Raw genomic sequence first — 26,250 nt, forward strand, 5'->3', positions numbered from 1 at the left:
CTGCCTTTCCTCTGCCTACTTTTTTTCTCTCTCTCTCTCTTTGGAGTTGCAAGTCTGTGAACGGCGAAGAACAGAGAGAGCCCGAAGATTATTTTTTCTGTTGCTGCTGACGTGTGTGCGCCGGTGGTCGCTAATTAGAACATAGTTCTTCACTCCGCTAATGGTTCTTCCTGCTCTGGCTGAACTAAAGGATTCACAAGGTGGCGCCACCGCATCTATACACATTGATACCCGTCTACGTCTCGGGGATTCCGTTGGCTGTTGCGCGTGTTTCAAGAGGAAGCGCAGTAATAAAGCGCCAACATGGGGCACACTGAAGCGCTGACGGAACAGTGCAGTATTGAACTACGCACGCTAAACAATTAATCACTTTTCAGAAAGCACACGGTTCCCTTTCCGTCCTGCATTCCCGTTTCGTACCGTCCTCTCGCGTTCGTGTCCTTGTCTCTTCTCTTTTTTTTCCGTCTCGCCGGTCCCGCTGTCTCATATTTCCTTTCCGCTATTCTGCTTTCTTGCTTCCTTCAGCATTTTCTTCTATTTGGGTACAGGCGAGCGCCAGGGTAATGCGAAAAAACGAAGAGGTTGATGGGGAAGGCGCTCACAGCGTCATTTCCTCTTCTGTGAGAGAAGGAGAGAGAGAGAAAATGAGCAAAGGCAGTGGGGGCGGGGGGAGAGAAACCAGGGTTTGTAAAAAAAAAAAAAATAAGCGAAGGGAGGTAGAGTGAGCATTGGCGCACTAATACCCGAGCGCTTACTTTTATCCGAGCCTATCACTAACTAAACCCGGAATCGATTATTCTGAGGTATCTGGAAGATACATATATATAGCAGTACCCTTAAGAGACGGGAAGACAGCGGCGTCTGCATTTCTAAGAAAAAGAAAGATAGTTTAGCTTAAGCACGTGGAAAAAAAAAAGAACGAATACGGAAGACGGAGCGGTATCCTGCCACAGCGCCTTATCCCCTGGGACAGCGATTGACGCAATATGTTTTTGAGCGATGAAGAAAATTGAGTTTCTTAAAAGGCGATGCAAACATGCATGTCACGTGGCGCCGCTGGCTTGTATAAATTGGAGTTTCATGGAAAGTAAATGCTGTTGGAGGTTAGCGCTCTGTCTTGCGTATTCTTTCTGCTTTCCTATGTACTTGCCTTCGCCCCCTGCCCCCCCCACCCAAAAAAAAAAAAAAATTTTAAGTATTGCCATATACTAGCATGTCGGAATGCTCACGAGGGCGCGTAATTAGCGAGTAAACGGGTGCAGCTGATATTCTATAATCGATATCAAGAATCAAAGGAGTCTGGCAGGCCGTGTGAAACGTCTAGGACAGATGACCGTTCGTCTATTACAGTTATTAGAGTATTATAGGTAAAAAGGGAAGGGAGACGCAGCAGAGCAGAGTGTGACGCAAATTAAGGATCTTGCCGGCATAAGACGAAGGTGGGAGATGATAACTGAAGATCAGTGACAGAGGCCCACTTCCTGCGGAGGGCATAAACCCAGCTGACGACGAGGAAAACGAGGATCTTCCTTCAAGTTGCATTCCTCCATTTCTGCTTTCCCTCTTTGTCTCATTCCTTCATTCCGTCGTTGCTTTCTTAACTCTTTCCCTCTTTGTTTCCTTCGTTCCTTTCTGTATATCCTGTCTCACGCCGCGTTTATAATTGCTTCTCTCGATCGCTCGCGCGCTGCCCTTCTCGCTGGTCCCTTCTCTAAACACTTCGCTCTTCCGTTAGCGCTGGGACGCGACGGGGGCGTCGCCTCTGGCCGAAAACTGCGCGCGCACCAAGTGATATAGCGTCGGGGAAATCGTCGCTACGCGGTCCTGGCCCGGCGAAGATTGACGACGGCGCGAAAACACAGCCGACGGAAGGCGATGGGACAAACGCCAGAAATCTCGGTGGGAGGGGGCAGGGGGAGGGTTGTGTGGAAGATGAGTGCGCCTCCGGGAAGTGTAATCGAATTACGGCGCGCGCGACGAAATTTCGCAAAACCGCGAGTAAGATTGAAAAAGAAAAATGAGAAAGGAAAGCGAACGGGAGAACGAATCGAATGAGCTCGTTGCCACCGGACGAAAAAAATATAGCTGCTCCAGGAAAAGTAGTGGTGGAGAAACAGGACACCACACTCTCTTCTTCCATTGGGCGAGAAATTTCGGAAACGTCTTTCCTTTCTTTTTCTTTCTTTCTTTCTTTCTTTCTTTCCTTCTTTCTTTCTTTCTTTCTTTCTCGCTTGATCTATCGGCGCCTCTTCTCCGCCACTTGCGAGAGCCTGTCGCGGAGACTGTTGTTCTTGCTTCGACGCTATTTACAGGTTATTCCTTCGCAGAAAATAATCCGAGCGCCGACTTCGGCCGGGTGCTTATTTATTCAGCGCGATCTGCTCTGGCGCGCATTGCAACCAAGAGTGCATAGAGTTCGGGACGAGACACCGAGAGATAAAGAAACGACAAGAAAAAAAAAAGAAGTGTATTACAGTCAACATGAATGACGTTGCTATCGCTTCGCATTTCTTTCCGCGTGTTATTCCTGCAGCAAGGCAAAAAAAGAAAAGAAATTTAACACTACTGAGGCATTCCTTTTTTTTTCTTTACTATAGTGATGCCGACGTGCCGCAAATACCGATGGGACTCGACGCCGATGTCGTCACTCCTAGCGGCGATAAAAAAATTAGGCTCGAGAAGTCAGGTTTGAGGATCCCGTTAGCTAAAATTTAGGTAGCATCTAGTGAGAGATCCCAGTATAGTTAGTTTTTATCCGTTTTACTTATCGTGAAGACCAGAAACAGACTCTGAATCGACGTGTCTGGTTATTTGCGACAGTTTCGCGTTTTCGAAAACGAGGATGACAAAAAAAAAAGACGAAGAAAAAAAAACATTCCGCTTTAGCGCTCAGCGCTGCATTTAATGTGTTATTTTGATATAGATGCCGTATAGTAAGCAAGACACACTGCTTCTCATCCCCAACGTAAACAAGCTCGAATCAGCCTTACTTCAGGAGTGACGTTGCACGCGCGCGTTCCAACTGTTTAGCTTTCCCTTTACTGTCACAGAAGCTTGTCCAAGTGTTTAGTTTTCAGTGTTGGGACGGTACAGTCGCCGCCCACCTTACGAATGACGTTAGTGCCGGATTTTATTACAAAGCGAAGCATTCTTTGCATCGTGTGACGTTACTCGTTGTGTACTGTCACACGATCCACAATGTACGATATAACCCGTTGTGTGTGGGCTTGTTAGAAATCGCTAAGTCTGTTTGCTTCCTTTTTTCTTTCTTTATTCATTTATTCAAGACATTCCTTGCAGGAATGCCTTGGGGGACGCGACAAAAGGCACTGAACGGGCCTGACTGGGCCTCGCCACCCTTGGCAGCTGCGGTCACACGAGCACATAAATTAATAACAAAAAGTATAGAATATAAAAGCGGCAATTTGAGACACTGTAAAACTTAGACATCAATAACTCTTCTTTCTTTTTTTTTTACATCAATAACATAAATACATATACAATCAGATACATGATACAGGTATGTCGAAGCAGCTGGCGTCCGGGTACAGAACATATATCGGACTTTCACAATGAAAAGCAAAGACTCACAGAGTAAGTGGAAACCAACTAGGATCAGTCCGGCATGATTTTTAGTCTGTATTATTACGAAAAACATTTATGATCATTTTTATGAAAATATGCACCGAGGTAGCTGTAATGAGTGCTTCAGCTATTTCCGGATGTTCGTTTAGTAGGTCTGGTATCATAAAACTTTGTTTTTGATCGCCATATCTTGTACGGGAACGTGACCTGGGTAATAAATTCTTTCGTAGGCAGTGCGGAGCAGATTTCACTTGGTATTTGTTTTGAAAAGGTGTTGTTTGGTGCTGGATGCAAAATTTCTAGGGACAGTTTATATTTAAACAATTTATGAAGAGGCAGTATTTTATTTGATTTAAAAAAGGGTGTAGTGTCTTCCGAAAGTTCTAAATTTCCGATTGGACGCACCGCTCAATTTTGCAAGGAAGAAAGACAGTCTAGGTTGGTCTTAGTCGTTGTCGACCATACTAAAAAACAGTAACATAACCGGGAATGAATAAGCGCGTAGTATATCTGCCCTTTCACCGCAGACGGGATATAATATCTTACTTTATTTAAGATTCCAACAGCTCGGCCCTAGCTCACTTCGGAGCTTGTCGACGTGAGGTGTCCATGAAAGATTTTCTTGAAATGTCACCCCCAAACATTTAACTGATCCAGATTGTTCGATGGTAACGTTCTGAAATTTTAAATCCAAGTTCACCGTCGGGTGGTTTCCTCGCGGCTTCCGTTGCCGGACGCCGAAAAAAACTACGGAAGGTTAGTCATACGCAACTATCGTTAAAAAAAAAAATCCGGTGTCGGCGTCGGACGTCGTTTCACGCAAATATCATTCCGAACCACGCAGGTCATCCGCGTGACGCAGAGTCATTACCGAACTAATTGAATCCCTCAAAAGTAAAATGCGACAGAAAAGTCGTAAAGCATGACCTAAACACAACCTGCAGACGTGATAGCGTCGAACTGTAGTTTGAACATACCAGGGAACACAATTCTACTACGCGGAAACTGAAACACAAACCCATTTTCCAGCGTTACTGCCATTCATGGAGTGGCGCGGCCCGCTCTCCTTGCAACAACACCACCCAGATGGCGCTCGCCTCCACGCATCCGCAAGGAAGCTGTGGTTGCCGGGTACCGTGGCAAGCAGTCGGAGATCTTTGACTGCTATCGGCGTTCCACTCTGAAAGTCGAAGCTTAAGCGTGGCCTCCAAACTTTTGAAGCTGCTTGGCTGTTAACAAATCAAGATAATACTGCGTACGCTCGCATTGACAGCAATGCGGTGAAAGCGTGGCGGCGGCTTCCCAGAAGACTTCCGGTCAAGCCCTCTGGAACATCACAAGTTACAATAGCCTATAAATTTACACAACCCTCCAGCTGGCATCAGTTTTGCTGTGAAGTTGGAATGTCCTACAAGTGAATTTTACTGTTCAGTGCAACAAAAGAAGCCCATACGTGAGATCGACACATGCCGCACTTTCTTTATATCTGAACACATCAGGAATATGTGCCTACAGAAAACTATGCGCAAAGCACTTCCGTTTTCTTGGCTAACTTGACTGTCGGAAATGCATGACCGGAAGTTTTCTGGGGTCATGAATGCACTGCTGCCACAGCGTGGACAAAGAAAGTTCTATATTACTTCAGGCGTGGCGTAAGCCAACGCATATTCTGCGCGGTGACGCCTGCCAGAGTTGCTGGTTCCTGGAAGCGAAGCGTTTCCTTTGTCTCTCTCGCCCATTTTCGGGGCGACCGGGCTTTCATCACCGCGAATGCGTTGGTCGGTTGGTTAGTTGGGGTTTAGTGACGCAAAGTGCTGCTCCATGCTGTGCCAGTCACAAGCCAACAGAAAACGGAACGTTAAACCAGGTAAACCTGCTTTACATTATAGTCGGTGTATATAACCACTCGTCCCTAAAAATTCAAACAAGTTCGTAAATGGCACTAGCAGGCCATCTGCCAGTAATAGGGCAGGGTGTAAAGGTATGCGTAAATTATACAGGTTGTGTAAAAGCTTCCATCTCTCTGTTTCGATGTGTGGACACGTCATAAGGATGTCTACCACTGTAAGACGTTCATGGCATTTTTCGCAAGTTGGCGGGTTTTCTTTTCGAAGGAGAACATTGTGTGTTGGATGTGTGCGTCCAATCAGAAGTCGACACAAGATCACCTTATAGAACAGTTGCTGGTGACTGCACGACTTCCACTCGCCGATTATTGTTTTAGTAAGATGTAGCTTGTTGCTTATACAATGGTCCCATTGGTGTTGCCATTTTTACCGCAAGGCCTCCCGAATCGCACTGATATTATCTTAATATGGAAGTGTCGTGTTTATTATGTCTTTGTACGCTGCCAATGATGCGCATCTATCCGATGCTTCATTACCCGGTATCCCAACATGACTTGGTACCCAGCAAAGCCTAATTGATCTGCCGTATTTGCTTGACATTACCATGTTTCAAATATCCCCTAACAGGGGTTCACATTCGGATTTCACGTGTAGAGCCTTCAATGTGCTTAATGAATCAGTGTATATGACCTTGTTTTCATGCTTGTCAGCGATTATCTTTTGAACTACAGTACATATTGCATAGACTTCGGCTGTGTAGACAGGCATGCTATGGTAATCGAATACTTGCTTTTTTGTCACGGCCCTCACACCGACGTATTGTTTTGTTTTAGCGCCATCAGTGTAAAATTCCATATAATTTTCTTTCTCTTCAAGAACACGGAATTCTCGTGTGATGTCCTCGTGGCGGGTGTCGTTTTTCTTTAGAGGTATCAATGCCCAATCACATAACTATGAATTCGCACCACGGGGGTAGTCGTCGTGGCCTCTTAGCAACCTGAAGCAGCTCATGAGGAATGTCATAATGACGACAGTGTTCCTCATATCGCCGAAGAAGAGGTCTAATCATGTTCGGTTTATTTGTGCAGTGTAAGCGTGAGTTGCACTGCTTGACGATGTTAGCGCATGTGTTGTGGTGAGGACTGAATTCTGAGTGCGTAGGGAAGAAAAGTTAGTAGCGCTCTAGGCTGCTGTAAAGGAGGCTCATTATACAGTCAACGCATAAACTCTGGACAGGTGATGTTCCGTATGCACCACATGCCAGTCGTAGTCCAATGTTATGAACTGGATCAAGTTGCCGGACGTAAGACTGCCTGGCTGGACCGTATATGATGCTAACCACAGTCTAATATGCTACGTACCAAAAGTGTGGTGGATGCGTAGCAGGCATTTACTGTCAGATCCCCAACGCTTCCGGGACAGGACTTTGAGGATGTTAGGTGCATTGATCGCTTTAATTTTAAGGTTACTTATTTTTCGCGAGCATCACCGCCAATACAATGGCGCCCGATGCAAAGGGCGCGCACACTCCAGTGCTTTTTAGAGGGTGATCACGCTCACGCGTTCATAACAGTCCAGAGGCCAATATGGCAACTGCCAGGGCGGTGTCGCTGCAAAGGGTCTACTGGACGGATTGCCACGCAAGAAGACAAACAGAACAAGCAAACATGAAAGATTCCCTTCGAGCAGGCGTTAAGCTCTACCCCCCCCCCCCCCTCCCGTATAGACGAACGCAATCAAATCAATCGCTACTTTGCGGCGCAAATGGAGCAAATGACTTTGCTCCAGATTCCGCATTTCGACGTGGTCAGAAAGACTTCGTTGCTTTCTTGGGTCCGGTTGAAGAGTGACACGTACTCGCGACTAGTCGGTGTTCCATTGCGGCGGGTCTCTCACGGTTGACGCCTGTAGGTTCGGGAAATTGGGACGTTAAATATAAATCGATTGTCCTCCTCCTCCTCCTCCTCACGTCATTATTATTGTCATCAACATTCTTTTTTCATCGTCATCATTGTCACAAACAGCACGAAGCGTGCAACACTTCATTGTTGGCGGTCTTGACTATTGCATTACCAAAATTGAGAGTCTCTATAGCAATGAATGCCGAGACTCGTATATACAAAGACGCACGAAAAAAAAAAAAAAGCAGCTCTGTCCCTTTTTCATGGACGCGCTACACAGTACGCATCGAATATCGCAGCGAGTGCGCGGAGCAACGGGTGCGCGTGCCATTAGTGAAAGTTCCTGCCGGCAACTTTTTCTCTCTTTTTTCCCCATTTTCCCCCTTTCTCCGGGCGTTGTAAGCGCGGCGTCCACAAAGGGCTCTGGAAAGACGCCAGACGCACAGCGGGGGGCAACAAAACTTGCGTCGCTGGGGACGCTCCGAAAGTGGAACGATGTTGCGAGAGAGAAAGAGGGAGAGAGAATGAAATAGAGAGAGAGGGTGAAAAAAAAAGGGGTGGCACAACGGACAGAAAACGCACGCCTAATTCGACCTTCGACTGGGCGCAACGACATGTGTGGGGGAGGGGGCGCTGCAGTCGTGGGGACGGAGAATTCGCCCCTTTATCTAATAGCGCGCCCCTGGTTGCAGACCGTGAGCGAAAAAAAAAGAAAGCAAGGAGTGCGCGAGCAAGCAGCACGGATAACTAACGGGAAAAGCAAGAGCGACTTCCTCAAGAGGCGCAATTGTAGAGAATGAGGAAATAAGGAGAAAAAGAAATAATAGGGAACGAAACTGAGATATTGGAAGGAAATGTATGAACGAAGACCGAGATCGTTGCTGCCGAGAAGAGTTGAGGCGAATGATTCGGAAGAAGAACGTCGAGGATGGGCCACGGAAAACGGACCATATTCAAACTAGGGGGCCATCGAGGGAAAAAAAAGGAGAACAAAGGGAGAAAAATAAGGTAAAGAGGAGTAGGCGCATATAAACAGTGAATCTCAATCGGGAGGAATGTTTGAGGGAAGAGCGCCAGCCTTTCTCCCGCTCCATCTCTTTCCTCCATCCGGTACACTTCCCGAGCTTCTTTCGAACGAGTCCCTCATTTTCCTCGTGCCCTCCCCCTCTCCCTATCATCGGGTACGCGAGGCAAAAGAAAGAAGGAAACAGAAGAAGAACGAGGCGTGAATCAGCATCATTGGTTCCTTACTGCGCCTCTAGCACCGCCGAGAGTCGGCTTGTGGCGTTTCGCCAAATTACGTTGCGCGGAGGTCGAGAAATAACAAAGCGCCTTCGGCTGTTCTTGTTCGCCACCGCAAGGCGCCGGCGTCGCGCGAGTTGGGGAGAGAAGTGGCGAAAAGGTCGACGGCTTCCCCGCTGCTCCCTAACTCCTCCCCAACCTCTCCTCGTCCCACCCCCTTCCGCTTCATCATATCGAGCCTTTTTTTTTTTTCGTATTAGCTTTCGCACACTCCCGCGTGTTCGTTCGATTCACTCACTTTTGGCAGATTGCCCGCGGGTACTTCTTCTTTTCTTTTCTCTCTCTCTCTCTCTCTTTGGGTACTCGTCTTCTGGGTAGTTCGCCGATGTTTGAATGCCCCCACGGGTCAGGAATGCGGCGGCGATTGGCCCTCAAAGGGAACGGGTGTAGTACATGCGCCGTGCGAATCGCTTCGCCTAGATTTTCCTGTGTTTGCTTCCACTTACCGCTGCATAGAGTTTCCCACTAGAATAGGGAGAAACTCTACGTAGTGCTGCTGTTGCTTATGGTGGCGATGGTACCTTATTTAATGGCGCAATCCCACTCCTATGGGGGATAGGCCAAGAAACGGGTCGGTAATATGATAAAAAAAACATCAATAGGAGAAAATAAGTGAATAACTGAAGAAGGGAAAGTGAGCGATAATAAATGAAATAAAATACTGCACAATAAGGTAGTCAATACAGAAATAGTAACATGAAGTTAACATCAAGAATACGTAAAGGGTAGATGTAAAGTGAGGTAAATTCTGAATAACAATAAATATAGCATTATTACTGTGAACTTGTGATTTTGCTATTTGAGTTTACCAAATTCATAACTTATTGAAAAGAAAATAAATCAATCGGGAAAATGGGAAATACTAATAAGGCAATATATTTTCTTTGTGCGTGTGTGACAGAGGCTCACTGTTCGCGCCACCACTTGCTCTCTTGCACAAGCACGGCCGTCTCGGTAAATTAGAAGAACTTGTTGTTGGGCGAGTTGGTAGATATTAGCGAACATTGTTTAACTGCGCGAACAAACGGACCACAAAGACAGCATGGGACATGGACCGTGCATGACCCATGCTGTCTTTGTGGTCCGGTTGTTCGCGCAGTTAAACAATGTTCGCGTCTCGGTAAAACCTGGGGTCGAGATGATTGATATTCGTGGGATAGAAAGAACACACCTGAGTTTAATAACGACTACACATATCGGACGCACACGCCTGACTCTATGTGACGCGAAGATATTGCGAAACGCATAATTAAATGGTATATACAACTACAGGCGACGCACGCAATTTCCTTTACATCTAATTTTTTTTTCTTTCGCAGCGGTGCAATCTGATTCAATGTTTGTGCACCGCACACGCCGTAACTTCAGTGTCGTGTAGTGTTTGTGCATTCTACACTGTTCACGAGCTGATCCGAAATGCAAACGCCAGTTCAGGCGCGCATGCGCGCGCAGTTAGGCACCGACACAGCGATGTCGCGCGTGCGAAGGCGATGTCTGATCCTCGTCGGAAGCGGGAATCGCGAGACGCGTATGCAGGCGTCACGTGTCATATACGTCACGTGTATGCGTATACGTGTCATATCTCTAGTGTCACAGTGACGCACGCGCACTCTGGAGGAATGCATAGGAATGGGCACGTATACGCAGTATGGACCCATAATGAGGTGTGACGAACGTAAGAAATATGAATTAAAAAAACGACGACACCACGTGCTTTATTTTTTTTTTCCATAAAGAGGTACGTGTGCGTAGCAGATGTACCTACGCGAGGTGACATTAGGCGTGCTTGGTTTATGTCGTGATTTATTTTTAGCTGGTTGCACTCACGGGCACTACGTTGGAGTGCTTATGTGCGCGCCAGTTTCCAGTTTATTTCGGTTATTTCAGGGAATTCCAGTTACTTGCCGGTGTCCAGTTTCTCGCGCGAACACTCGCCAGAACCGCAGAAAGATGATCAAGGATTTTCTTTTTTCCGAGGACCATTAAACCATGCAATGCATTACCGAAAACCTTTGCTGACAGCGCAAATGCCAATACATTTATGAAAATGTTGGAGCGCGTTAACTGAAATGTTGGCTGTGTGCTTTGATATTTCTTGTGGCTCTATTTTCTCGTGCCCGATACGTGCATATATATATTCTGTGTGCTCACCCCCGCTTGGACCGAAACGAGTCTGCAGCACCTACAAATAAAAATAAAAAAAAAAAAACATCTGCCGGTTTGCTGTAGCTTGTATCTGTTGCGCATATAGCGTTTATGCATATATTGCTTATCATTCTTTGTTTGCGCGAAGGCTTTTTGTTGTTGTCGTTGATCGTCTTTGAACATTCTCTTTGTGCCCTTGAACAAGCTGAGCCCTTGTCCTTCAAGCTGTTGTGTGCAATATGGACTTTCTTGTAGTATGTTCCTTTCTATTTCTAGCTTCTGAGAACTCTGCTTCCGTGTCTCTAGTCATGGCGCGAAATGCGGACCTCGGTTTACTTGGTACGTTCAGTTAAGTCTACTAAATGTCTCTTTCCGAAAGTATATCACCCGAAGATACTGAACGGCCTATACGGACTCGAAAGGACGCTCGGCTTGGCAAGGGAAGGCCCGTTGTGTATGCGCCCTGCTAGCGCATGCTCGTGAGCCTGTGTCTGAAGCAGCGATTATTTGATCAGCACATACATATTCATCACTGGCGCCAAGTGCTAGAGACCTGGACGGGGAGTGTTTTCGGAAAGTACTTGTGTACGCACGTGACTCATGGTCTTGATTTTGCATGCACTTCTCAAACGCGAATGCAGCTCAAGGATGGAGCCGCTTTTTGAGTCAGTTATTATTGCCGAGTGGTACATCACCAAAAAAAAAAATTTTTTTTAAATTTAAAGACAACAATTAGTTCCCGAAAGCAGGATCTGCACGCACGTGTACATAACAGTCATCTCCTCATTTTCTTTGTTGTAAAAATAACTTTAAAAGAAAACAAATATATATATATATTGTAAGCACTATTAACGTACTTCGTCGTTTTCATTTGTACATAGCCATCATCATCTTCACTGTTCTTCGACTTCTTCGCGCGTGAGCTGGGGGCGTTGCCTTTGGTGGAATAAACAGCGCTGGACAACTTGATCGGTCTCGGTATTATAAAGTGGTGGAGGTACGTCAAGATCCCGACGTCCTCTCGCGTTCCCGTCCTCCCTGGAGCTCCGTTCCGGTCGCCGCCTGCACCCAACTACCCCTACAACAATGGACACTTCCGACCCCGGCCCTTCCGGCGCCTCAAACCCTACCACACAGACGACCCCACCTGCGGCGCCCTCTTGGACTGTGACGAGCCCTCAGCGCGATCCCCCTGTCTTTGCGGGACTCCGCGGTGATGACGTAGACGATTGGATCGACCACTACGACCGCGTGAGTTCTTGTAACAAGTGGAACGACACCCAGAAATTGAGGCACGTCGCCTTCTACTTGACCGGTGTTGCAAAGACGTGGTATTTCAACCACGAAACCGACATCGCGGATTGGACCACGTTTACCTCGAAGCTGCGGAAAATCTTCGCTTCCTCGTCTGGCCGTGCAGAAGTCGCCAAACAGAAGCTGGGAACGCGCCGCCAACTTCCCCAAGAGTCTTACACCTCATACATAGAGGATGTCTTGGCTCTGTGCCGCCGTGCGAATCCTAGCATGACGGAAGCCGAACGCGTTCGCCACATCTTAAAAGGCATTGGGCCTGTCGCGTTCAACGCCTTAATCGTGCAAAATCCGGCTTCTGTCCAAGACATCACTTCAACGTGTCAACGCCTCGACGAGCTGCAGTCTATTCGTCTTCCACATGACAGCAGCGATCCTCAGGTTGCTCATTCTCCAGATCTACGTGCTCTTATCCGCACCATCATCCGCGAGGAGCTTCAACTACAAGACCTAAAGCGTCCCCCTGCTGCCTGCGCACCAACCCCCACCTTCGACTTGCGCGAGGTCGTAAAGCAGGAATTGACAGCGATGACTACACCCACGACGCATCTTGCTCCGGTAGCGCGCTCCACCCCTACCTACGCGGATGTTGTTTCGCTACCCACCCCTACCGTGACTTCCGTGCCTACTGGCGTTTCCTATGACCATTTGGCTTCGATGGGAACCAGAGCACTTGCTGCGCCATCGTACCCTCAGTGGCGTCCACCTCGTCCGGTTTGTTTTTACTGTGGCATACGCGGCCATATATCTCGCTTCTGCCGCCGGCGCCAGCAGGATGAAAGGCGAGGCTATGCTGAGCACGAAAGAGACCGCACTCGCCGATCAGACGACTACTATCCCGGACCGCACTCATTCCCTCAACAGCGTTCTCCGTCTCCACCAGCTGCTCCCAATCTGCCTCATAGTTCCCGTTCGGCCAGACGTCGTTCTCCATCCCCTTACCGGCGCTCTACATCACCACTTCGTCCCACTTCCCATTTTGTCGACCAGCACTCGGAAAACTAACTGTTGCAGTTTTTGGAGGGGAAACTGCTTCTTATCGGTCTTCAAAAATTCCTCCTGTTCGCCCGGCCAACATGCTTTCTGTGACTGTCGAAGGTGTTCCCGCATCAGCTCTCATCGATACCGGTGCCGCCGTTTCTGTTCTTCGGAGTGATCTGTGTTCCCGGCTCCGTAAAGTAAAAACGCCTTATCTTGGACCTATTTTGCGTGGCGCTAATAATGCATTCATTCACCCTGACGGACAGTGTACTGCTCGTGTTCTCATCGACGGCATACGCCACCACATCGAGTTTATCATCCTTCCAACGTGTATCCATGAACTTATACTTGGTTGGGACTTCCTACATTCTGCTTCAGCCGTCATTTCATGTAGAGAAGAAGTTGTCCACATCACAGATACAGAGCTTGAACCTGTTGCGGACTCTTCACTTTCATGCGTGAACTTGGTCCTCGCTTCAGACTACGTCCTGCGTCCTGGTCACGAAGACGTTGTAGCCGTAACGTCCAGTCAGATCGCCGACGGAGACGCCCTAGTCGCCCCTTCTTCCCGCTGTACTTCTCGCGGAATTCTCATTGCCACCTGTCTCGTCCGGTTTTCACGCGGCCGCGCCCTTCTGTCTGCTTGCAACACGACCCCAGATCCTGTGATGCTGCCCAAAGGGATGACTGTGGCAACCCTCGCCGACACTCAACCAATCTCTCTAGTCACGCTTTGCCCTTCTTCATCGCCAGCACCAACCTCAGGTTTGGATGATTCTTTCCCTCCTCCAGCCGTTCTTGGTTCTGACCTAACAGCCGCGCAGTCCGAAGCCTTAATGGTGGTCTTGGCAAAACACAAAGACTGTTTCGATAGCTGTTCCTCTGTGTTGAGCCAAACTCCTGCGGCTACACACCGTATCGAAACCGAAGGTTCCGCTATAATACGACGACGCCCCTATCGTGTATCGCCGTCCGAACGAAAGGTCATTGAACAACAGGTCGCTGACATGCTTGCGCGGAAGATAATACGACCTTCATCTAGCCCATGGGCGTCTCCCGTGGTCCTGGTAAAGAAGAAAGATGGCTCAGTTCGCTTTTGCGTGGATTATCGAGCGCTCAATAAGATCACACGCAAGGACGTATATCCAATACCTCGAATTGACGACGCTTTGGACACACTACAAGGGGCGGAGTATTTCTCCAGCATTGATCTTCGATCAGGATATTGGCAAATTCCGATGAACGAGACTGACAAAGAAAAGACCGCATTCGCTACACCGGATGGCCTTTATGAATTTAACGTGATGCCTTTTGGCCTTTGCAATGCTCCTGCCACATTTGAGCGCATGATAGACAACGTACTTCGTGGTCTAAAATGGAAGACATGCCTCTGTTATCTGGACGATATTGTCATCTTTTCGTCTGACTTCAGCCAACATCTTCAACGATTAGACGAAGTTCTCAAGTGCCTTGCGAATGCTGGTCTCCAGATCAATACAAAAAAATGCAAATTTGCAACCAAAACAATAAAAGTATTGGGTCACGTCGTCTCAAAAGATGGCATCCAGCCTGACCCCGACAAGATTAGTGCCGTTCTTCAGTTTCCTCGCCCCCAGCAACAGAAAGATCTACGTAGTTTCCTCGGCTTGGCGTCATATTTTCGTAGGTTTATACGCAACTTCGCAGCAATAGCAGCTCCTCTACACAAGCTACTGGTTACCGGTGCCTCTTTCACGTGGACTAGCGACTGCGAGTCGGCTTTTCAAGCTCTTAAGCGGCATCTTACTTCCGGACCAGTGCTTCGCCACTTCGATAATCGTGCCCCCACCATACTCCATACTGACGCAAGCGCACAAGGTATTGGCGCAGTACTTCTGCAACGTAATACAGCATCTAAAGAGCAAGTCATAGCATATGCCAGCCGAACACTTTCTCCAGCTGAGCGGAACTACACCATTACAGAGCAAGAGTGCCTGGCTATCGTTTGGTCGATTCAGAAATTTCGCCCATACCTTTACGGCCGCCACTTCACCATCGTCACCGACCATCATGCTCTGTGTTGGCTGTCATCAATGAAAAACATGTCAGGACGCTTAGGACGATGGATACTCCGCTTGCAGGAATATGACTTCACTATAACGTACAAGTCTGGAAAACACCATCATGATGCAGACGCATTGTCTCGCTGCCCACTCTCACTCTCTCCAGGTAACGCGCCGTCGTCTTCCCAACCACGTCGTTCCGATGCTACGCCTGCCTCTCACCAACTCTCGATAACATCCCTGGACCAAGTTACGCTTTCATCACGCTCTGATTTCGTCTCGCTTCAGCGGGCCGACTCCTACTGTCGAGCTCTCATGGATCGCCTTAGTGGGTTCGCCGAACCGCCCAACAGCCGCTTGCGACGCCAACTTCGACAATTCCGCCTTCAAGGTGGCGTGCTACACCGCTACATTTACCACCCAACAGGTCACCGGTGGGTCCCAGTTCTACCTCGCTGCCTTCGTTTGCGGGTATTAGAGGCACTTCACGACGATGTATCGGCTGGCCACTTAGGCTTCCACAAGACATACGACCGCATAAAGACCCGCTGCTTCTGGCCTGGCCTATCCTCAACGGTGGCCAAATACATTGCCTCTTGTGCGTCATGTCAGCACCGCAAACGCTCGACATCCCCTCCTGCCGGTTTACTACAACCTCTCCCTTGCCCGGACGCACCTTTTGAATTTGTTGGCATTGATTTATATGGTCCCTTGCCGTTGACACCCTCCGGTCACCGTTGGATTGTCACTTCGGTCGACCATTTAACAAGATATGCCGAGACTGCCCCTCTGCGATCCGGCACCGCTTCTGAGGTCGCCGACTTTTTCTTGCGCGCCATCGTCTTGCGCCATGGGGCTCCTCGCGTTCTTCTCAGTGACCGTGGCAAGGCGTTCATTTCACAAGTCCTCGAGGAAGTTCTTCGAGCCACTAATACCGTCCACAAATCTACGTCCACTTATCATCCGCAAACCAATGGCCTTACTGAGCGCTTCCACCGTACGCTGTCTGACATGATTTCCATGTACATCCGTCCTGACCACACTGACTGGGATAAAATTCTTCCTTTTGTGACATTCGCATATAATACTGCTATTCAACGAACTACCGGCTACAGCCCTTTCTTCCTTGTGTATGGACGATCTCCTTCCACCATATTCGACAGAGAACTATTTTTCGCACCTTCTTCGCCTAACGCGTCGCTTCCGGAAGATTTCGCTGCCCGAGTTGCACATTGCCGTCAAATCGCCCGGCAAAGCACAGAAGCTACCCAAGCTGAGCGCAAGCGTTACTGCGACAACAAACGCCGTGACCTACGTTTTCACCCTGGAGACCAAGTCCTGCTTTGGACTCCAGTCCGCACCCCAGGCCTCTGTGAGAAGTTCCTTCCACGCTACATTGGCCCATACACCGTTGTGCAGCAAACATCTGCAGTGAACTATCTCGTTCGCCCAGTACACTCCGTCACTGACCGGCGCCGCCGGAATGCTGAAATTGTTCACGTCTCGCGGATGAAGCCCTTCACTCCCCGTTTAGATAATCTCTAATCTGCGGCCAGGCTGGCCGCTTCCATGACGGGGGGAAGTTAGTGTAAGCACTATTAACGTACTTCGTCGTTTTCATTTGTACATAGCCATCATCATCTTCACTGTTCTTCGACTTCTTCGCGCGTGAGCTGGGGGCGTTGCCTTTGGTGGAATAAACAGCGCTGGACAACTTGATCGGTCTCGGTATTATAATATATATATATATATATATATATATATATATATATATATATATATATATATATATATATATATAGATAGATATCAGCACAGGATTAGGATGTAGACAGTGTTATAGGTAGGTTGACCTGCTGATGCTGCGACCTGAATTTCGATGTCATTACCTGTTATTCGGAACAGAATCCATGGTTGCTTTTCGTAGCCTGTGACAATGCAGCGGTCTAGACAAAATAAAAAAAAATAAAACAAAGGCAATATTCTTGATTGCTAGGACTGAACCATTTCCATTGTACTTACGCAAGCATCTGTCTTCGTGATCGGGAATAGTATTTTACGTAATCGTTTCTGAGATAAGTATCAAAATTTTTGTGGGCAACGTAAAATACAAGGTGCGGGTGGCCTTGTATCCCTGTTCAAGCGATATGACTGTCGAATGGTATGTCTTTTCCCTTTTATAAACGTGCTACAGGAGTGCTATAAATAAGCACGCACATGGCTGTCTTGTGATTTCTTATGTAAGGGCACAATGCCAAGTAGAATTTTCTGTAGTAAGAAATACTTATCACTGTTCCGGGACATTAACTGCCTCTTCGGTTGCTCTTTCGATCGTTGCAGCGAAACTCTAAACTAGTTTAGGGTGATAAAGTATGTTCGCAAAACTATATATTCATCAATTTGCGGTAAGAAGTTTGAACACCAGAACATAAAGTAATAACCGAACTTCCTTTTCTTTTTTTTTGCACCGAAATTGCGGAGCCGGTGCGTCAGTGCGACGTCATGAGTTTAAAAGCATTTGCTTGTATTTGGGCCGTTGTGAGGCTGTAAATGTTTTCGAATCTCGTAAGTTCAGTTGGCTATTTTAGTATACCAAGTAGTCCATGTTGTCCCATAAAAAATTAGGTAGGTGTGAGAAAACGCTGTCAAAATCTATGGCGTCATGGTGATCTGGTCCGGAAATTTCAAGTTCGCGATGGTTTCTTGCTTTTCCGCTTTTTTTTTTTCCTTGCTTATCCAGTGTCTTTTTCTTTTACTTTATGGTCACTTTATTTCCGTATGTTTACAAAAAAAAAAACAATTTAGCAAAACTACCGCAGCCTTTAGCAGAACTGCTAGTCCCTGGCTCAGGTGCAGTTAACACAAAACATTATTGCAACACAGGTTGAAACATAATCTGAGTTCAGAGTTAACAATTTAATAAGAAAAACCAAATTATTATTGCGCAAAAGAAAAAAAAAGCGCCGAGCAGCCGAAGCACGAAAAAAGTTACAGCATTGCAACGTGTTCGTTATTAATTATAGGTTCCTTAAGAACATGGTAATACTTTCACCTCTTTCTTTATCGTCTTTGGAAAGCTATTCCATATATTTATCCGTACGTAGGCTTCCCGTGGCCTACTGGGCAGGTTTTTTAACAGGTGGGATGTTAAGTTTTTTTCGACAGTAGGGGTGTTTTTTGTTCTTTTTTTGTTTTTAAATGTGAAAGGGATAAGTGCTTATTGTTAATAATGCGGACAGTTGTGTAAGCATGCCTTCTGTAAATTTGCTTGCAAAGGAGCTGCACTTTTTAGATGGTATTTTTAACTGACGCGTAGTGTTCCATTTTATTCTAGCATCATGTCTTTTTTTTTCAGCTCATGCGATGGCTTTGTATACGTATCTGCGCATATCCTTGACGCGATCCATTCAATATGGGGTGTGTGTTTCTGTTAGGGATAATATGGAAGCGCTCGAACTTTTTTTATCAACGTTGTGTGGTACATGTGGACCTGATTTGTATTCATACGGGCGCGCTTTCATGTTTCGAAATATAGCTGGGAGTTTGCGCCCATCCTATGTACGTTCCTTTCATCGTCCTTGTTTTTACCGCTCTGCCCTGTTATGTGTTCAAGATAAGTCTAAACTCGCTATAACGAAACGGTATATGTCGAGATAATGGATATAACGAAGTAAGTGTGGAAAGAGCAGGCCTTAGTCAGGTGGTGTACCACATTTGCATCCCTTCATTGGTTCGCAGCCTATAAACCAGAATTAAGCCATTCTCCTGCTTAATAAAAAGTGAAATTTCTTATGAAATCCTGACAGACATTCGTAGTGTGGTGCAAGCAATAATGGGCATATCGAAGTAATTCTGGCTCTGCCTTGAACTTCGCTATAACGAGGTTTTACTGTGTGCTAATGCAGCTCACGTTATTTCTCTATTTAGTCTACCCTTTAAAAGAGAGCAGCGTTTTTCATATGTACCAGATGTCACGCAGCAGTCAGACTGAAGTGCCTATAGAACTCTAGTGCCTCTGGAACTTCAGCCGCGAAGATATAACGTCCGCTTTCAGCCGATCTCACTGCAGAGGTCACCCACAGCGCGTTTAATTTCAGCTTACCACCCGGCCTCGTGTACTTTCCGTAACCCCTTTCGCCTGCCTTCATCACCGCCTTCCCGCTTCTCTTTTTCTTGCTTCGAAAAAGAAAGAAAAGTTTTAATCTTTCGCAATTTGCAGCCCGGTGGCACCGTAAGTGCGAACGAAAAGCGTATAGCAGAAAAAAAAAGGGGGCGCACAACGCGCCGCGTTTGTTCTGACTATTTCTGTTTTCTTTCGCCAGAAAGGAAGACATTCTGTCCAAAATTTTTCCGACGCTGTACTTCCTGATGGTGCAATATTTCTCTTTCTTTTCATCTTTGGCGCGCTGTAGCCTTCTGGATGAAGCACGAAACGATCTTCTTCAATTCCGCTCAGCTTGTTTATTCTGCCCTCGTTTTGCGCTTCTTTGCTTCTTACACTTCTTTTTCTCCTGGCGGAGTGTTTTCACCTTCTTCCTCCTCCTTCTCCGCTTTAACTCGACATCGTCGAGGCCGTGACCTCCCCGGAAGCATAATTACAAAGCCAAACATCTGCCGCACCATTCGAAGGAGAGAGAGAGAGAGAGAGAAAAAAAAAAGTCAGAGCCGGGTCATATATGCGGCATGTTGGAGCTGCTGCACCGGCTGGCGCTGCGGCCTGGGCATGCGCATAATCGAATAAGGCGCAGCGGTGCCTGCGCCGTTGTTGTACTCCTCAGTATATTTCCTCTTCGCTGCTTTTGTTTCGTTTTGTTTCCTTGCATGGAGAGCGCGCTAAAAACGAAATCACTGGCACTTGACGTCATACTTTCAAAGGCCGTTGCACGCTTCATCGTTTCTCGGGTGGCTCTGTTCGTAGCAACCCCCCCACTTTTCGTCTTCCCCCTCTCCCCCACACTGAATATTTCTTTTTCCTCGACGATGGTTCATGAAGAAGCAGAAGCTAACGAAAGAACGCTAGGGAAGTTGCCCGGTCTTAAGAAGTAGAGCGAGTGAAAGGCAAAGCGTCTGCCATAGAAATTATGATATTTTATACTGTTCAGTTATGTTGTGGACGCATGCAAATGTACACGTATTTCATCTCCCACCACGACCGTTTCTTCTTCAACCCCTCCCCACTACTCCCCCACCCCTAAAGAAAAATAAAGATAAAGAAAGTTGCAGGTTCTTAGAAGTAGCGAGAGTGCTCGCATTGTGTGCTTGCGCGCGATATTTGCCTCGCCTTGGTGCGCCCCCTCGGCGTTGTTTTATCCTTGGCGTCGTGTTAACAGAAATATTTTACCTTGCCGATAATTCTTGTTGAAAACTGTGCACCGCTTGCGCGTGCGTTACGGCATACACAGACCAGCGTTCCCGTCATGATATAACGCTTCCTCTATAAGATGTCAATGCCGTAATCAGTATAGATTTTTGCAAGTTTGACAACCGACCTGATGCGACCTAAACATTCACGCTACAGGTACAAAGCCTTTTCTCGCAAAATTTGCGCTGTGTATCCAGAAAAAAAACAACATAAATTTGGAGGTCTCGAAACACAATTCACTCATAGACTGTGACTAGAGGGGTCAACAAGTTCGTATTTTTTACTCGCACGTGACTGCACATGTGTGCCCTTTAACCCGTCATCCTCATGATCAGCCTGGCTACGCCCACTGCAGGGCAAATGCCTCTCCCATACTTCTCCAACTACTCCGGTCATGTGCTGATTGTGGCCATGTTGAGACCTTCGTCCTGCAGAGGACATAAAACACGCTGATGATGATGTTGTTGTTGATTATGATGATGATGATGATGTCCCTGCAACCTGCCCTTTAACCCGCGCGGGTGCAAAGAACGAGCAGCTTGCCCCTGCGTACAGTCCGCTTATATCCGCACTTCTCATCCGTCCCAGCACCGCCGAGGCCGCCAGCAGCATCCCTGCGGGAGGAGGCGTCGTAGCAGCAGCAGCAGCAGCAGCAGCAGCAGCATCGGCGTAAACAACAACAACAGCAGGAGGAGGAGGGTCCCCGGAGGAGGCCCGCCGCCGGCCACATGAACCACCCGCCTGGACGCCCGCCGCCCCGCCTCGGAGAAAAGGTCAAGCACATCATCGCCGCCAGGATGCTCTGCTGCGGACGCAAAAAGGTACGAGCGTCCGCCGCGCGGTGGCGCTGCCTTCGCCTTCCCCCTAAAACCCCTTAAACTTTGCAAAGTAGTGTCACGCTTCAGAGAATGCCGCCTCCTCCTAGCGCGCCCTGGCCGAGGCAGACGCCGCGTCGCTATTGGCCTACTAGCATCACGTGGGCCCTCGCGCTGTGCATCAGCGCCATTTTCGCTCGAGAAGCGTCTACGGAATACCGTTGGTATTCTGTGTTGTTTCGCCTGCTACGCTCGAGAGGCGTAGGCTGCTCCACGGTCGAGGAGGGAGCGTGAAAGAGAGGAGAAACGAGGAGGAAAGAAGGCGGAGGAGGAGAGTGTCGCTATTTTACAAAGTTTAAAGGGCTTTACTTCCCCCCTCCGTCAAGACCCGTAGGGAACTACCGCCTTCCAAGAGCTCTGGAATTATTTAATTAAATAAACATTTATTCATTTATTTATTCACTTAATGACACTGTCACTCCCAGCAGGAATTTCTAAAGACTTTGACTTGAATAAAGGCCGTATGCAATGAATTGCATACTGAGGTTCATAAATGAAGAGCAGGAGACGAAAGACTCGTGCAGTAAGTATATAACATTTAACAAGTAAGTATATAACAAGTATAACAAATACAGGGCGTTAACTACTACTTAAGTGTTAAAATTCATAGATGAAAAATTGTGTTTTTTTTTTATATCGCCTGTGGCAGGTAGCGTAATCGTTGTCCGTAATCTAGATTATTCGAAGAGGTGGACATTACTGGCGCAAAAAATCGAAACGCGCATTCGACTAACGAACAAGAATTCACTAATTAACTTCCTAATGAATTACATTATGGCACATAATACGATTTACAAATTGCAGCTGGTGAGCTTGCAAGACGTATCCACTTGAAATGAATTTCAAGGATAACACCAGCTTTTAGATGATATTTCCCAAAGCGTGGAACGAAATACGTGGGCGTTCCAGTTACTTTCGTGCTTCACTGCATGAAAGAACGTTTTGTTATGAAAGTAAGCGGAATAACGGTGCACCTTTAGGGCAAGTTTGATGGCGCACGCCCCCAAACAGGCATGATTGTGGAAATTCATTTCAAGTTGACACGCCTTGCAACCTCACCGGATACAATTCCTAAACTGCAATATGTGCCTTAAGGTAATTGATACAAAAATATAATTAGTAGATTTTTGTTAATTAGACGAATATGTATTTCGATTTATCTTCCAAGTAATGACCGCCTCTCTAAATAATACAGCGCAATGACTAGAATTACGTTATATGCAACAGGCTATTTCTTTAATCTAGAAATTTTAGAAGAATATCGCCCTGTATGCATCACTGTATACAAAACTGGTCTAGTGTGTTCCACCTTACATCGGTTGCGAAAAAAAAAATCGAATATAAAACAATACTTTCGACAACAATAGTCTTGAAGCGTTTAGTAGGGCACCTGGCGCGCTCCTGTTGTACGACTAAATTCTACAAACGCTGCGCTATTTATCTTGAAGCCACGATGCAGGTACCTGTACAAGAATGTCTGGCTATGTATAGCTTTGCTCTAGCGGACAAAGTATATAAGGTATAACCCGGCACTGTGTAAGAGCTTGGTCGGCGAGTCTGTCCGCTGGTACTGAATTAAGGTAAACTTTAGTGCCTTCAGCTGTACGCCTTCAATTGCAGGAATATTGTTATTCATAAAACTGGAACCATACTGTATTCGTACATTGCAAGACATTGTAAGGGCAGTGTATGCCAGTTTTTTTTTTTTTTTTTGCGAGGTGTGTCGCGGAGGGCTGACTTAAGCGGAGGAAAGCGTTAAGTGGTCAGCAGTTGAAATAAGCAAGATACGTTTAGAGATTGGTGAATGCAAAAAAGCAGGGAAGCGGTTCATGCAGGAGCCGGAGTCGTTATACAAGCATGGATGACTCTGCAATATAGAGATAGAGGTTTTTATGGGGAAAAGAAGGAAAGATTAAGTGAGAGATGTGCAAAGTGGTAGGCTGTTACGCATTTGATACCTGATTGGCTCAAGCAGGCTGGGTGACTGTTTGTCGCCGTCTCGTTTCAAAGTTGATGACAACAGAGACGACGACGACACCACCACCACCACCACCACCACCACCAACAACAACAACAACAACAATAATAATAATCAGTTGGTGAGGATTGTGTCTGCTGCAGAAAAATTTGGAGAGAGAGAGAGAGAGTAAACTTTATACAGAACACGCGAGTGTTCTCAGCACGTTCTAACATTGAGTTTCCTACTGAGATTACTACAGAAGGAAATCTACCGCTGCGATCGTTTAGCTAGCTGGCTCGTTGTGATGCGCTATGTATGCATAGCAGACTACCGGGCGAGCCGGAACAAGCATCAAAACCTTGCCGTGGTCGGCTCCCACGTGGCTAACTTCTGCATCATGACGTCACAATAGAGTAACCTCCCGGGTAAGCGAAACGGAAGCTGGCTGTAGAAGAGCTATCAAATTCAATTATCCAGGGTGCTCCGAGGCTTGCTGGTATATTCTTTCCGTGGTTTAGAGGTCCCGGATCTTCATTAAACGTAGAAAATGAACAGTCACAAATACAATGCCAGTGATCCTTTGAATACATGACATCACGCAAAAACTTACATGGAAAATGAGATAATATTAGGGACAGCCGAAAGTCGAGAAAGAACAAATAAGGAAACAGTTTATACGATGCTGTTTTTAAGAGAGCGCGTACCTCTGACTGAGCTGAAATTTATCGAGTGTGTTAGGGACGGTGTATGGCAACATCTGGAATACGTAAATGACACGTGGCCACAAGACAAACGGCTGCTCACGAAGTTAGGAACTCAGGCAACTTCGAGACGTCGTTGATGTAGGAGCAGGGACATTTGCTTATGCAACATGCTAAAAACTTATTGATACCATGTTAGCATATTGATAGAAGCATATGTTCGATAGTTTTGTTGGTACTGCAATAGCCGTGCCAAGGACCAGGTAGTAAGCACAAAAGTTTCGATGCACACAACTTCGCAAGTTAGTGATTTTTTGGCACTGGCCAGTGACCTTCGCTAAAAATACGTCCAGCCCCAGAACCGGCTCAACTTTTCTCTCACGAGCAACTCTTTCGTAGGGTGTCTTTGTGAATACGGGCCCTGATTATTTCAACTTCAACGTAACCTAATGTAAGCTCGTTGGAAACATGGTTGGTGCCTTCTTACTACGACTAGTCGCATACAATGAACCGGACGAACAGTTTTCTTTTTCTTGCGCGCATGTGTTTACATATATCGTGAACTTGGCGTGGTGGGCTGTTCGCTTGTTTCCTTTCCCTGCAAACACGCTGTCGTATCCCCAATGGCGCAGGAAAACCACGAGGGCGACCTGGTGGTGTGCGTCGAAGGCGGCAGCGAGACGTGGGGTCCTCGGGTGGGGGCGGTCAGACCCCGGCTGGCACCGGGAGCCCCCGCTCCCGAAATGGTTCTGCAGGGGGACTTCCGAAAGGTGCGATGGCACATTCTGAGTTATTTGTTCTTCTATTGTTGAAAAAAAAAAGCATGCGCCTGTACGCCTACGCGGCTGCACAGCTCGCAAGACTCACGAGATGACGGCGCTAAACCCCGCAAAGCCCAAATACCCGAAGGAAGAAAGCCGCTCCAAACATGCCCGTTTCGCTGCAGCGGAATGGGGCTGCCATCTGTCGCGACTACGGCGAAACGTCGTGTTCTCGCCGTAGCTGTGACGCTCCGTTACGATTTATTGGGGACGAGACGGTTCACGTAAACAATTCTCACAAGAATGTGCGCTACAAACTGAACTTACGAGAAAATGCTACCAAGGTGCAAAGTTTTAGCGCGGACAAGCCATTGATTTAGCGCGAATAGTCATACGTATACCTAGCGCTCCTAATTAAACAACAGTAAAAAAATATTAGGGAGGAGGAGGGGGAGGGGTAAGAAGAAATGCCACAGAGGCGGCTTACACAGACATAACTATAACAACGCCATGTAATAAAGTGTAGCGCAAACGGAACATACGAACATACGAAGCGAGGGAAAGAAGACAACTACGGGTTTTATTGCTCGGGATATATATATATATATATATATATATATATATATATATATATATATATATATATATATTGGGCAAGAAGATACAAACGGGCAACCCACGAAATTATCGCGTCTTTCGTGAATCTCCACGGCTCGTACGATTTCCCCTAAGCTATCTACATATCAGCGTCCTTGGCGAGCGCGTGTGTTGTGACTGAACCAAGGCTTAGATAGATCCGCACGGCCGTGTAACGAGCGCCACAGTGACCAGTGGTGACAAGTTTGCCAACGTTATTCTCGCTTTCCCATAACGGCACGGAAGCACGGGACACAGTAAGGGACCACACGCGTATAGGGTCGAGAAAAAAAAAAAACACTGCGCTGTGTGCCCGCGTTTGCCCTTACTGCGTCCCGCCTTTCTCGCGCTGTCATATGTTTCGTTTCCAAATATATGTCGCATACCAAACAGCCCGAGCCTCAACAGCCCTTACCACAAAGGTGTGCTCGGCGCTCCTATATTTCAGCAACCTGTTCAAAATAACAGAAATTCCTTTACCATATACTACCACGTACTGCAACATGCTGGCGACCAGTGGCTTCTTGGTCTTCACAGGTGATCTAAACGTGCATCGCCAGCTATGGGGAAGCACCAGGATTAGCTTCGGATGGCAGAATGACGGCAGTCTAACGTCTTGGCGGGGCTCTTGCTTAGACTTGGGCTGATTTCGAGGCACTTCGCTGCGGGCACTCACAGTGTTCCCTCTATCCCGCTTTCCTTTTTCTCTTCCCCCTTTCCCTTAGCCCTAGTGTAGGGTGGCAAACCGCACGCTCGTCTGGTTGACCTCCCTGCCTTTCCTCTCTTTACTCTCTCTCTCTCTCTCTTTGAGCCTCGTCGGTGACGCGTTGTGTGCGCGTAC

The 26,250-nt window shown here is 47.2% G+C and overlaps 1 protein-coding gene across 1 annotated transcript in view; it reads left to right on the forward strand.

Moving 5' to 3' along the window:
* The window catches only part of RhoGAP100F (Rho GTPase activating protein at 100F), a 131,489-nt gene that overhangs the window by 57,146 nt on the left and 48,093 nt on the right, over positions 1-26,250 (forward strand). The window contains exons 2-3 of the mRNA XM_050167816.3: positions 21,065-21,297; positions 24,645-24,782. Coding sequence (XP_050023773.1) covers positions 21,205-21,297; positions 24,645-24,782 — 231 coding nt within the window. The 5' untranslated portion in view covers positions 21,065-21,204. The remainder of the gene's footprint in view (positions 1-21,064; positions 21,298-24,644; positions 24,783-26,250) is intronic.

Source organism: Dermacentor andersoni, chromosome 11 (genome assembly GCF_023375885.2).
Source record: "Dermacentor andersoni chromosome 11, qqDerAnde1_hic_scaffold, whole genome shotgun sequence".
Classification (NCBI taxonomy): domain Eukaryota; kingdom Metazoa; phylum Arthropoda; class Arachnida; order Ixodida; family Ixodidae; genus Dermacentor; species Dermacentor andersoni.